The sequence below is a fragment of the Pollicipes pollicipes genome, unplaced genomic scaffold (genome assembly GCF_011947565.3).
Source record: "Pollicipes pollicipes isolate AB1234 unplaced genomic scaffold, Ppol_2.1 Scaffold_6052;HRSCAF=7182_pilon_pilon_pilon, whole genome shotgun sequence".
NCBI classification, from domain to species: Eukaryota; Metazoa; Arthropoda; class Thecostraca; order Pollicipedomorpha; family Pollicipedidae; genus Pollicipes; species Pollicipes pollicipes.
In genome coordinates, this window is record NW_023596805.1 from 26693302 (window position 1) to 26707621 (window position 14320).

Consider the following 14320-nt stretch of genomic DNA (forward strand, 5'->3'; position numbering starts at 1 on the left):
TGCTCCAGAGGGAAACGAGAGCGGTCTCTACGGGATAGCTAAAAATAAAGGGATGTCGCCTGCCGGTCACGTAAAGACCATTCTCCTATCGCGCGGCGCGTGCGTGAATCTTTCCCCTCCATCCGACTGCTGTTACCGGTGTCGAATCCTTGGTTAGTTGGCGCATACGATTAAACCAATCAAACGATGCATTCTTCTCTGGACACGTGCACACCGCACCGACTTGTCGCATCCACTACTCACAGACAAGGTTGCCGGAATCGGCATATCGAACGGCAGGATGGGCTGCCCACGCGTGACGTCACTAAACCCGGGCACGAGTACCACAACGGGGTTGGCAAGTCGGCGGCGCACCGGGCCATGGGTCAGCCAACATAAATGGCACGTGGATGGTCGTGATATTTTTTGCATGAACCGTCGCCGTGACCATTTGTATGGTGTGCATGTAAACACCTTTCACTCTTACCAACCACGCGCACCCAAATGCATCCATGACACCCACTATGTGAATGAATCCGAAATAAACGAGCTCAGACGTGAACATGAAGATGAGCATGTACTATCTCTGCACTGCGATCCGTGAAAACGGCTGGTCCTCAGAACTCAGGTGGTCGTGACAGCGTATGAGGAGACTAAAACATACTAAGACGCGCGGCCATTATATGTCTGCAGTGCGCACTGTGAAAAGTACGTCAATCGCCAGGGCCATCGCGATCTACCCCTACCCCCCCCCCCATTGTCCTTCCCAGTTGCTCGGCAGGCGCTGCAATGTTGTCCGGGCCTCTGTTACCGTACCGGGGCCCTCGCAACAACTCTCGGGCCCCTCACATTGATCTTGCGTTGTTCCCACTTTCTAGAAGGTCTTGCGCTATGGTCAGAGCCTTATAAACAGGGGTGTCGGCACGTATTGTTTCAGGACCGACGTCCCGCATTCTCCTGTCGTTTCCCTCTATCTGCGCATTGTTGAATGTTGGCGGACAGCCGCAGCGTAGTTGCGAATGTACCACAGCCATCACAGAATGCTCATAATCACGCGCGGGGGGCCAAATCATGTGCTTTTTGCAATTATGTGACAGGGCTATCACCTGGCAGCGTAGCACTCCGCTCTGCATTCCGCAGTAGCAGAAGGTGCCTATTGCATTGATAGGACCTCCTGACAGCGCATTACCGACTGCGGGTGGGCAGCCGAAGGGTGGAGCTATTGAACAACTGTAGCCTTTTAGAAATACTTATAGTCGTGCTAGGAGGGCCAAACCGTTCATGTTTGGTAGCATTACGGGAGAGCTTTCAGCGGGCACCTTACCATGGTTCGAAGGCAGCTGTGTTCCCAGCTTGATCCCCCGACTGGGCATTATTGAGTGTTGGTGGCCAGCTGGAGCAGAGTGGAGAGACGTCAGCCGTTTAACTGGAAGTGCGGGTCAGGAAGCAATCAAAATCACATCCCTCTCAACGTGATGTTGGCTTTCCGTGTGACTTTTTCGCATCTTTGTGGCCAAAACAGACCTCTCAGTTATAAGCTGTACCATGCAAGTCATTTTTTGGATCCCGGTCATTTCATGGGATCTTACCATGCACAAATTTGGGTGTCAAACGAAACAATCTCGATTTCGGGGGCCCAACACGATTCAGTAGACCAACAGTAGACCAAACGTTGTTAGTCATACAATATTCATCATGTGACCGCTGAACAAGTTGTGTCAATCTCATATTTAAATTGCGGGGAAAAGGCGTGTGGGCTTACGGTTGACGGGTTAAATCAGCGAAAACGTGAGGCATGCATCCACCAATTAGGTAATCATATCGGTTGATCAGTCTTTAACAAGCAGGTCCGCTGGGCCGAAAAAAACGCTTAAATTGCTGTTAAATGCGCTCAGCCTTGAATTACGCTTGTGATATTTCGCAATCAAGGAAATTCAAAGTTTTTGAGCTTTAGCGCCAGCAGCTCAAGATCGTTTTTCGCTCTGTCTTTTGGAATGGATAAGCACGAATGAACGATCGAATTGGAAGATCGAAAACGCAATGCATGCGCCGGTAATTCGCGGCTCACTATCGTATGATAGAGCCCCGTAAATTTCAAGGGCGAGCTAAGAGATACGCTCCTCTTAGCAAACGAGAAGGAGGCGGCTGTCCCCTTGCCCTGGCGATGGCAGCCCTAGGTGCCTCCTTAGGGTCAGTACCCAGTAGTAGTTAGCTGCAGTAGTAGTTAACTGCGGCAGTAGTTATTTGCAGAGGCTTCGAATTAGGTCATAACAGTATGAACTAGCAGGTACTGATTGTCAGTCGTGTGCTGGTGTTGTAGGCAATACTAACGTTTGAAACCTGTCATCAATCACTACCAAGACAAAGATTCTAGGACAAAAATGTGCTTAGAAAAAGGACTTGTGCATTATGTAAATTCATACCCAGTTCTTCGTCAACAGATGTGCGTATTAAGCATGATGTGAAGTGCGCATGGTTAAAAAAACATGCACAAAGCTATTACCAAAGACCTCGTACATAAATGTTTGCATAGTATAAAATATGCCTGCAAAACATGTGTTATGGCAAAAGGTCGACGGGAGGTAAATATTTCTGGAAAATAGTTCGCATGCATACATTAACACACAAAACTCATGTTAAACCAACTTAAGCACGGGGGCAAGCGAAAGGTTCGAGAGTCCATACTTCCCTGGATTCAGCCTCAGTGCGTTATTTATGAATACTGAATACAGTACGAAACATTCATACACCTCTTTTTCCTTTCCCCAGGTTATTCGACGAGGAATGAGGTTATCAGTATTGCCTTATGCATGTGCAATGTTCCTCACATTTGCGCCGGACTATTTATGCAACTTTCAAGGGCATGGGCAAAGGCATTTGTTAATGCACATAATATAGATAACGCATATAATGTAGATAATGTAGATAATACAATGCACATAATGTAGATAACGGATTATACACGTAAATAAAACCCACGTGAAGAGAGATTGTACAAAAACACGCTTAAAACAGCGAGGGCTTGTGTTGGCTCAGTTGGTGTCCCCTCCTCCTCCATCTTATTGCTATGGAGATCAGCATTAGCCGCGGCAGACAGCACCGTGAATGAATTGTGTGAAGACCCCAAGCGCTTTTGTAAACAGGCTCCTGACAGCCATCCTGACGAATGATGCACGAAAAATACAGCGTTATTTTCGCTGATTATGGATTTAGATGGACCATGAATGCGGCGAATGAAAAGCATAAGACAAGTCAAATAAAGGCAACCGTTTGCTGGTGGCGAACGGTGGCATATATTTTAACTCTTTCATTTCGCGGATCTTTTTTTAAATGCGGTAGTTTCAGCGTCATCTGCGGGGGAGTCTTTGCTGAAGAAGCGCTTCCAGTTGCGAAATAATGTTAGTTCTACAGTCATAATTGTGCAACAATATTGGATCTAAATCTTACGTAATCAGACGGCCCTCTTTTAGAGCGACAAACAGCTTTTGAGTTGTTCGAGACATGGTTTTTCATCCCTTTTTCACTTCTGTGAAGCATGCCGCATAGGAAGCACACATGAATGGTTTTGGCACGTCGATGTTGTACAAAGGATCGTAGACTGTCATATGGATTCACAGTTCTATGCATAAACCCTCAGCTGATAACGAGGAGGGTGGTGCACCCCCCCCCCCTCCCCCGAAGTTTCTGAGGATATCTCTTTGGAACGTGCAATCGCGCCGAATGGTTCGGCATTCTATGACCATTCATTCTGTGTTTTGACGTCAAACACGTCCCTCCATCGATCTGGTTTTTGAAAATGTGTTTATTTGGGGTACTACAAGGTCCACGGCCGGCCGGCGCGAGCGGGGAGCGGCAACCGACAGATCCGCCGATGGTGCACAGCGGTCAACACTGTTACAACAACAGAGCTATGCATAATAAACATAGTCTTAAAACACATATTATATATATATATATATATATATATATATATATAGGAATGTATTCGGATTCCTATATATTTTTTTCGGTTATATATATATATATATATATATATATATATATATATATATATATATACATAACACGTTTGTATAAACTGTATGCCATTTAGCTTCACTGTTACGTGAACATGGGCATGCAAAGCTGAAGAACGTCGTTTCCTAGAAGGATTTACATTTGATCTGTCCGAGTGCGGTAAAATATGGACCAAGAGACATCAAAGTGGCTACTAATCGCGAGGTCGCGTTGATTTTCCGCGGGCCTGTTTCTTTCTTCGTTTGGTAAAGAGAGGGATGACATCGACCGCTCCCCATCCTCATGAAAAACGGGAATTTGGGGCGAAGTTTTAATGACGCCATACGACGGGGTATCCGAATACATTCCTAGCTTGTAAATGCCGTTGCATACACATATATAGGTTGGCTAATAAAACCTGCTGGTATAGCTAAATCGAAAGCAACAGAATGATCAGATAACCTTCTGTCAGCTCGGGGCGTTATCATCAGGGATGTCTTGTTAGCCCTGTGACCCGCTTACCAAGGCATAAGCCGCGCCCCTGTGAACGTTACAGGCTGCATTCCGTGCAATATTAACGGAATAGAGGGGTACGCGCATGCGTATTCGAATTCGCACCTTTACGAATGCGTTGCTTGCATCATGGACATACAGAGACGCTCAGCGCCCCCATGAGGATGATGCAAGTCATTACTTTACAAAAACGTAGATGCGAAAAACTGGCAGTGGCTGATTTGCCCAAAACTAAAACATTCCACAAAATTCAAAACGGGAAATGGGTAACTGTTTTGCATGATTTGGCATGCATGGGTCACATCAATGATAGATGAGAGATCACCTGCTCCGATTCTCTTAATTCGTACAGGAATAATCCTCCTAAAAACAGCTTAAAATTCAGGGAGAACAGGTTAGGCTCAGCAATTTTTCCCTATTCAATTCCCTCCCCCCCCCCCAACTGCCAGTACGTTTTGCAAAACTACCTACACCACTGCTTAACAGGCTTATGAGGTGGAGGGGTATTACAATTTTCCCTTGGTGCAGTCATTGTTTCACGCTGAAGCTCAGCGAGAGTGACTGAGAAGTTTATTAAAAATTGATGGAAAACTGACGCTGAAAAAACATGCCTCTGCAGCAATGTAGACAAAGCTGCTGTCATATAATTAGTAGTCTCGTTCCTTAGTGTCCTTGAACGTACCAAAACAAACAGCCAGACAAGTAGACTAAAAATATCAGTTATAAGACTTGATACAGTTACTTGAAGTTATGTCAAACTATATAACTGAATAAACACGATAAAATGTACTTTCAATCTGAAATGACACCATATTTCAAGGGATTGAATGCTTTTTAATAAATAAAGAACTATCAGTTTAATTTTCGTGTTCATTTCCGTGGGGGTCAGCAACCGCAAAACTCATCGCTCGTGGGGTGGGGGCTGGTGGGTGTTGTCAGTTTAGGCTGGGGAAAAATTGGAGGTAAGGAGCTGTTCCGCTCACCTGTTCTCCGATGCTTACAATGGCTACTGTGATTGGCATCTCCTGTCATGTTTTTGGTCATTTATCCGGGAGCGAGCGGCCCAAATCGACGTACGACTGACATGCGCGGGAACTCTATGGGGAACACGCCCCTTTGGTGGAATTTAGGATGTCATTATCTCAGGGATCTCCCCTCAAAATGGTATCGGGGTGCTTTTCTACGTTCATGGTGCCATTTCTGATGACCCGGTGTTGTGATTAGTTTGACAACTGCTTGTTTGCCAAGGGGAAAAGCTGAAAATGTTATGATACGATCGCGGCGCATATTAATGGCGCACCTGTTGCTGTTGGGTGATCTGGGTTTACAGGATGAGCATATAGGTAGAAAAGTAAGGAGAAGGAGCCAGATGCATTGTGTGCCTTGTATTACAAAGTAAATTATCATTTTTAGCATGGTAATGTACAATTTCATGGGCATGAGCATATCATATGCAGGATGATTGATGGTGTAGAAAGTAGGCTTTTCCATCCTATGTTTTGGAAGCTTGTTTGCCCTTTTGCAGCAAGGTGGATTTGGTTTAATTTATTAGTGGTTGTTTTCATTGTTAAAGTGTTCATCCATGGTTCAGATGATTCAATGTAGTAGCTGCATGTTACTAATCAAAAGAAGCTTTGCTGCATTATGCCAGTCTTTCTCTGCTTTGGTTGATCTCAAGGTTTATATTTCCTGTGATCAGATCAGCTATATCTGAGAGTTGTGGTTCAAACCAGGGTTGAGACGTCATACTGAAATATAATGGATCAGGATCAGGAAAATGTTTTTAAATGAGAAGAACTTTATATGTACATTTTTGTGTGAAATAGCAAGGGACATATCCTCTAGCCCTGTAGTGATGATACCCATGCTCACCACTAACACAAGCAAGCATTAGTGTGGCAGTATGGTTGCAAACTTGCCTTTAAAAACCACTGGAAGTGTAGTGAGCACAGGAAGGTTACCAGGGTATGCCTGCTGGAGGCAGGCCCATGCTAAATGTTCAGTGTGATGGCTGAGAAACAATGAGTGATATAAATTTGCTGCTGATAAGAGCTTGCAGTTTGCAATATGTATTATTTTGTCAAAGCAGTATTATGTTCAGACACTATGGGTAAGACACTAGCTTCTTCTATGAAGTTTTGGTATTGTGCAAGTTTTTGCTGATACAACTTGGGAGCTATTATCAGCAAGCGAGGGTATCAAACATCAGTTCAGTTTTTCTGTTACTGGCAGCTTTTTTATTCTAACAAAATTTTGGGGTATGCAGTTGGTTGTGGGCTTGTCAGAGTAGTGATTCCTCATATTTTATAAGATATTTAGTTTCAAGAGATATTTTTGCTATTCAGTGAATACAAACATGCAAAGTTCATGCAAAGCATTTGCACAGTCCCCACTTATTCTATGCAAGTTCAAAAATGTGTGTTATGTTGATTTGCAAAGAGGGCCATGTAGTCTGGCCTTTTTAAGTAGAATTAGTTGCAGCTAGATTTTACTCATGCTGGCCATGCTGCTTACCAAAACAACAAGCTGCTTAGCACCATGTCAAAGTTGCCTAGCCACAGTGTATATAGTGGTCATCAGCCATTCTTGGCATCACACATGTTGCCAGTAACACCTGTCCTCTGTGTTGCAGGCCTGGCTGCCTGCCCAGGATGGCGGTGGACCAATTCCTTTTGAAATGGAACAACCACCAGTCCAACTTTGTGGATGTGTTTGGCCAACTGCTGGATCAGGTATGTCATCCTCTCATATGTGGGTTCTAGCATGTTGCTCCTCAGAAGTTTATTTGTTTGACAACAGCTGTATATACAACAGTACAGACTATGCATTGACTGAGGGCATTTGCCAGAGCTGTGAGGAATCTGAGGGTTTTGAGACTGTTGAGAGCATTTAAGGACATCCATAATGTGATGGTGTTCTTATGGCTGATGTTGAATAATGACATGACGTGTCCTAATTAATCACTTTTCCTGAACAACCAAAAACCATGACCTTTACTAGCAGGATGCTATGTGCAGTAAAACTTTAACATTTAGCTACTGAAAGAGCCCTGGGATCAATTTGCAGGTGCTAATAAATTCCATCAGCAAAGGGCAGGTGTTATGGTGTCAGTGTGCTGAAAATGCAAACGGCAGTGGCAACCAAAGGTTAAGCAGTATTCTTTACTTGCAAGGGACAAAAGACCCCCCCCCCCCCTCTCTCTTTTTAAAGTGAAGCCAGCATCTATGGCTCTGAGCATTCAGGCTCACTGCCACATGCTCCTCCCTTGCAGGCACAGGTTGTATTATGTTGTGTATTACATTGCCTAGTGATGTCACAGGGCACAAGCTGAGAGGCAGCAGACAGAGCTATGTCCGAACTGAGCAGGTGTTCATGAGTGTGCCTGGTCCTGACATTGCATGCTTGGGCCACGCCACTATGTGAAACTTTTAATAGTGCCTTGGGAGAGTATGGGTGCTGAATAATCACTGTGGTCAGGGTGTCCGAAAACCCTGTAACCAGTAACAAAACTAGATGTAGCCTGACTGCTGTGTGTTTTTAAATGGTGTGGCATGCAATGTTTCATCCTCATTGTTCACATTAACCCAGCACTGCCTGGGTTACTTCACCTCCTGGGGTCACCTGGAGGGGGGAGGGGAGGGGGCGGAATGGCCGCCTGGCTCGCATTTGGGGGCCTAACCACCAGAATAGAAATTTCGAATGGCAGTCAGTGTCCCTGGTCAACATTGTGCAAGAAAAGGCATGTTGACATCTGCCACGCACAGTTCGCGACATACATCGTTCAGTCCAATATCATCGTCTGCCAGAAAAACGGTAATTATTACCCAAGTACTTGGAAGGCATCAGGGCCGTCCAGCCCCTGCGTTATTAAGGGAGCAGCTTTGTACTGGCATCGGAGCCGTTGGTTCAGCAGCTTTCTTACCTGGGGGCGGGTGAAGTTTCACAAGATAATGGGAAGGGGGGCTGGGGGAGGAGGGGGAGGCTGAACAGAGAAAATGGCTAAAGCTGTCCGCAAAGGAGAACAACGACTCGCTCCCCGGATTTCTGTTCCCAAGGTTGGGGGAGCTAGAGCCCTCCCCTCCCCCGTCCTTGGCGTGAATGAGTCTGAAACTGTCAAGAAACGATAAAAACCTTCGAGTTGTGAATTGGGATGTTGTAAGAGGCCACACGGCTTGGTATATCCTGTTGCCATCAGCTTTTCAAGTTAGGAGTCAGGATGAAAGTAGCAGATGTAGGTGTGCGTTCATAAACCAGTCGCATTAGGCATCAATTCAGGTATTAATTTCTTAAATGCCCCCTCCACGTATACGATAAAAAACATGCCACTTGCGCACCTTAACGTCGAGTGTTAGCCTACCTCAACGTCCCAATTGCTTCATTAACTAACCAAACGAACCGCTACGACTGCCGTGTGTTTTGGGCATCAGGAGCTCTTCGACACACTTCCGTCTCTTCGAGGCGCGAATGGCTAAGAAGTGGTAGAACACATTGAGATGCGACTGCGCATGCCGGTGAGGTGTGTTTTCACTGCATCGTTCGCCACTTTCCTCGACTTCTTTCGGGGTTTCTCCATTTTGGAAACCGTGGCCCGTTGCTCAGAGTCGGGTTGGGTTAGGTTGAACTTTGGCCTGTTACTCACGCGGGGTCAGCAACTTCACTGGTCGAGGTTATCAACTCAGGTCGCACACCGAAATTCGCCTGATGTCGCCGTGGGTTCGGTTGACACCTAAGGCGCCTGTTGTCATGGTGGATTCGACTGGCACCTAGGCGCCTTGTTCCACCGTGGGTTCGATTGACACTTAAGGCGCCTGATATCACGGGAAGATAGTGAAGCCTGTGTGTTGTGTGGGGGGGGGGGGGGGGGGTAACTATGTCATGGATCGGCATGACCACCCCTACCCTCCCCCACTACACTCCCGTCAACAGGCGGCGGTAGTCCGTAGTTGCGGTAGTCCGAACCACTCGGCTCCCAGGATTGGTATCCGCGAGACGGGCCGCATTCGGCGGAAACCCGGGTCGTGATGATTCACGGCCAAGCAACGCAGGCGCCTTGGTTTTTGTTTACTGTCATCTGGGCCTGGCGGCGTCACTTAACGAAACACTGACCGCCATGAGGACTTCGGCGTGGGTGCGCTCCCATCGTGATAATGACGGAACGATACTCGGTCTGACAGAAAGCCCCAGCCCTCATTTTCTCTGTTGTCGGCGGAAAGAGATGAGAATACCGTTGACGCAAAGGAATTTCACCGGTCTTGTGGCAACAAACAGCGACAGGGCATGCGATGTTGCTGGCCGTAATGGACGCCGTATGGCCAGTGCAGCCGGTACGCCCTAAAGCCCCAATCATCATCAGCTCCTGGTTGTGGCGGCTGTTCACTGTGCGCCGGTGTGAAACATGCACAATTGCGCGTTGCGACGAAGGGAGGGGATGTGCCGAGGCGAAGGGTCGGCGTGTGCCGAGGCGAATGAAGGGGGTGTGCCGAGGCGAAGGGAGGGTATGTGTCGAGGCGAAGGGCCTGCGTGTGCCGAGGCGAAGGGAGGGGATGTGCCGAGGCGAAGGGAGGGGGTGTTGCCGAGGCGAAGGGAGGGGTGTGCCGAGGCGAAGGGAGGGATGTGCCGAGGCGAAGGGAGGGGGTGTGCCGTGGCGAAGGGACAGCGTGTGCCGAGGCGAGGGGAGAGGGTGTACAGAGGCGAAGGGTCGCTTTCGTCGGGGCGCAGTATGTCTGCGTTCGGTCGTTTGGCGACTACCCAGTCAAATTTGACCAAGGCTACATACCGAGTGGCCTATTATCGCGTGGTCTGCAGCCAGTGTCACAGTCGGTGCCTGCCAGTGAACGCCGTACATTAAACGTCTGCGTGACATCTCACGTGAGGAGCAGTTGCCACAGTCGGTGCGCGCCAATGACCTCCGTAAATAACCCGTCGGCGTGAGACCTGGCTAGTGCTCGAGGCGCGCTGTGCGGTCATCTGTCTAGTGGGCAGCTGTGTCGACGCCGCTCTGTGCAGAGCTGGCCGGCAGACCGAGCCGTCTCCCCATAAACACCGACGAACCGACGTCTCAAACTGCTCGGGCTGATACATGACGATGCAAATTATCTGATGTACGCGCGGCTGGGCTGAACATGAGCTACGCCACGCTTCCGTGTGACGACAGGTGGGCTGGGATCGCGGGCAGCCCACACTCTTCTCCCGCGCAGATTGTCTCGGGATGGCATACGGACTCCCTTTCGCACTTCCGACGTACTGCCGTTTTGTTTTCACTCTGTCACTCACGCCGGCCTGGAATGTAATGGGATGTTCTGCCCGACATTGGAAGGGAACAAAGGCCGCTCCCGGCTCCGCCGCAACAGGTGTGTACAATGAATCGCTGCCGGGCCAGCGCCAAGGCCCTGGGAGCGCCCCTCCCCCTCCCCCCACGCCTGCGGGCCGACCTTGAGCTGCGCCGGTCACGTGACTGCGGCCGACTGGGCGGAGTTGCCCCCGCGCCGTCCGTCCGAGCCTGGACTGGGGACGTAGAGGGACATGCCGTCAGCGGCGCACGGACGGGCCTGCTCGGTACCGTATGGCCGTCAGGGGAGGATGGGGGCCGGGCTGGGGACGGAGAGGGACACGCCGTCAGCAGCGTACGGGCCTTCAAGGGAGGGTGAGGCCTGAACTGGGGACGGAGAGGGATACACCGTCAGCAGCGCACGGGCCTTCAAGAGAGGGTGAGACCTGGACTGGGGACGGAGAGGGATACGCCGTCAGCAGCGCACGGGCATCCAGGAGAGGGTGAGGCCTGGACTGGGGACGGAGAGGCACACGCCGTCAGCAGCGCACGGACGAGGCCTGCTCAGTACTGTCAGGCCGTCAGGGGAGGGTGGGCCTGAAATGGGAACGGAGAGGGACACATCGTCAGCAGCGTACGGACGGGGTCTTCTCATTACTCTTGCCATCAGGGGAGGCCCGAGCGCACCAGCAGCGGCTGCGGCAGCGACGAAACACGACACTCGCGGGCCGTAGTGCCACGTGACGAGAATGTAGCAGTTGGGAAAATAAACATGCTTTAGCATAAGTACCTTGAATATTAAGCGATTAAATAGACAGCGAGGATGATTGCCATCAATTTCGATAGGACTTCAGGTGCAGGCGCTGAAGTGTAAAGCTCAAAACTTTGAGTAGAAGTACTCAATCCTTCGGGTACAGGCGCTCTACACTTATAAAGGCTCGACGAAGACGCCTCTAAGCGCGTAGTGACACGTCATCGAACGCGAGGCTAGGCCTGGTTACACGCGGCGCCATGAGCATAGTTTCTGCTGACGATGTAGGGGATGTGTTGGAGCCTTCCCAGATATCGCCTAAACAGTTGGTGACGATGGCGTTCGAATCCAAAGTGCCTCTAGGTTGTTTATTTTCTCCTAGCTGCACAGGAGCTTTGGATATGAGTCGGACACGATGGCACCGTGCCAGCTGTGGGTGTGTCGTCGCGCGCTATCAACACATCAATGCTGGCAGATGTAACATTAATATTAATATTTGTCTGACAAAACTGCGACATTTCTGCGCAAGGAAATGACATTCTGGGAGATCTGGGAGCATTTGACGACCGAGTTTGGGCCTACGGAATGAATGTCTCAATCTGGCAGTTTCTTAGAATCGGGCGAACGGCCTGGTTCCCGAAATAAGTGTTTCATCCACAAAGAAAGTAGCACGAAAAACGAATGATAAGGCAAAATAACCATAACAGGGCCTTCAACACTCTGCTACTGCGCAGTGTTATGCATGTAAAGGGTACCGTGAGAAGCACGCCATATCTGTCCTGGCGCGGAAAATGTTACTGTTTAAGGCAATATTGTCCATACATACCGTGGCTTCAAGGGGAATGTAGAAAAAAATGGGTCAGGAGACGGCAAACTTTCCACACGTGTCTCTGAAAATTAAGTATGATCCGCTGCACGTGCTGCAGTTGTCAGCTGTTGCGGACTAGAGCTGAGATATTTAAGCTCTCAGGCTTTGAAATTATGAGCTAAGAAGCTCAAACGGGGAACTTCTTTTCCCCAGCAGCTGACGTCCGCAGAATCCAGTGCGGATCCTGCGGTCTTGAGGTGCTGCGGACTAGAGGGATATTACCTTCCGCAGGGCCGCAAGCGGGTGAACGACTCGACCTGAGCGGTCCGCAGGTCGAGTCGTCGCAACTGCACGCGTCCGCGTGGGACAGCCGGTGGTAGCGAACAATGCAATGGCCTCCCCACAAACCCCCACAAATGTGTTCCCCCACCGGCTGTGTGCGGCCGCCACGCCGGCCTGCCGCCCCCCAGCCCGCCGGGACCGGGCCGCGGCCGCTGATGTGCGTGGCGCGCCGCTCGGCAGGAGGCCTTCACGGACGTGACGCTGGCCGCCGAGGGGCGCACCTTCCTGGCGCACAAGCTGGTGCTGTCGGCCTGCTCGCCGTACCTGCGCGACATACTGGAGCGCAACCCGTGCAAGCACCCGGTGGTGTTCCTGCGCGGCGTGTCGGCCGCCGAGCTGCACACCCTGCTGCAGTACATCTACCGGGGCGAGGCGCACGTGCGCCAGGACCAGCTGCCCGGTCAGTGGGCGGCGCCGCCGGCAGGGGCCCCTCTCTCTCCTAGCTCCTCAGTCGGCGCGCGGTCATGGACGAACGCCCCCCCGACTGGGGCGCCGTGGCTGGTGATTGGTGCGGCGGTCCGCTGTCTTGATATCTTTGCGGTTGGAACAGCGGTTTTCGATGCGGAAGCGGATGACAGCTCTATCGTGTGTTGGCTTGACGTGTATTGGCGACGGAGCGTGGCCAGCGACGTCCTGACCCTTATGGTCTGGCGCCGTCTGGTCTGTCGTGCCCCGTGGGGTCTGCTCTGTCGGTGCGCGACCGGTGCTGACGCCGCCTCCGACCCCGGCCCTGCCCTGCAGACCTGCTGCGCACGGCCACCGACCTGCAGATCAAGGGACTGGCCAGCGTGGGCGGCGAGCGGCCGGCCGCCGAGCCGCAGCTCAACCCGTACCCGTCGCCCCCGCTGAGCACGCCGAGCCGGGTGCCGCCGGCCGGCCTGCAGGCGCGCGCCGCCGCCCTGCCCACCGCGCTCAACATGAGCACGCCGCCCGGACCGGCCGTGCTCGACTCGCTGCGGCTGCCGCTGCTCAACAAGGTGGGAGGGATGGGTGCCTGGCGTCGGACTCCGGGACTTTAAGCTTGGCGTCTCAGAAATAGCGTTCTCGATGGTCTGTACCGTCGGTGGTGTGTCACGGCCTGGTAACCTGGATGCCTTCTACAGATCCCCCAGCAGCATCCATTGCGTGTCTGTCTATGTCCGCCATGGCCCCGCCACCACCTCGCTCCCATTATGACTGGTCAGCGCCGGTCCTGAGGGCCTCTGTAACCAGTCATGTCCGCCGTGGCCCCGCCACCACCTCGCTCCCATTATGACTGGTCAGCGCCGGTCCTGAGGGCCTCTGTAACCAGTCATGTCCACCGTGGCCCCGCCACCACCTCGCTCCCATTATGACTGGTCAGCGCCGGTCCTGAGGGCCTCTGTAACCAGTCATGTCCGCCATGGCCCCGCCACCACCTCGCTCCCATTATGACTGGTCAGCGCCGGTCCTGAGGGCCTCTGTAACCAGCCATGTCCGCCGTGGCCCCGCCACCACCTCGCTCCCATTATGACTGATCATCGCCGGTCCTGAGGGCGTCTGTAACCAGTCGTGTGTCGCCTATTGCGACTGGTTGTTAAAGGTGGCCCTGTTACCCCTGTGTGATGCGGCGTCGCGCCCGGGACCTGCGGTGACTGCTGTGTGTGCCGCCGCCTGCAGCTGGGTGCCGCCACGTCTGAACGGG

At 51.2% G+C, this 14320-nt stretch overlaps 1 protein-coding gene across 1 annotated transcript; it reads left to right on the top strand.

Moving 5' to 3' along the window:
* The first annotated feature begins 5376 nt into the window (after window positions 1–5376).
* On the top strand, window positions 5377–14315 carry LOC119104403 (longitudinals lacking protein-like). Its single transcript, XM_037228100.1, has 5 exons — window positions 5377–5450; window positions 7121–7220; window positions 12838–13057; window positions 13399–13578; window positions 14296–14315. Exons 2-5 carry the CDS (start codon window positions 7140–7142, stop codon window positions 14313–14315), a joined length of 501 nt encoding a protein of 166 aa, XP_037083995.1. The 5' UTR covers window positions 5377–5450; window positions 7121–7139.
* Window positions 14316–14320: the final 5 nt, after the last annotated feature.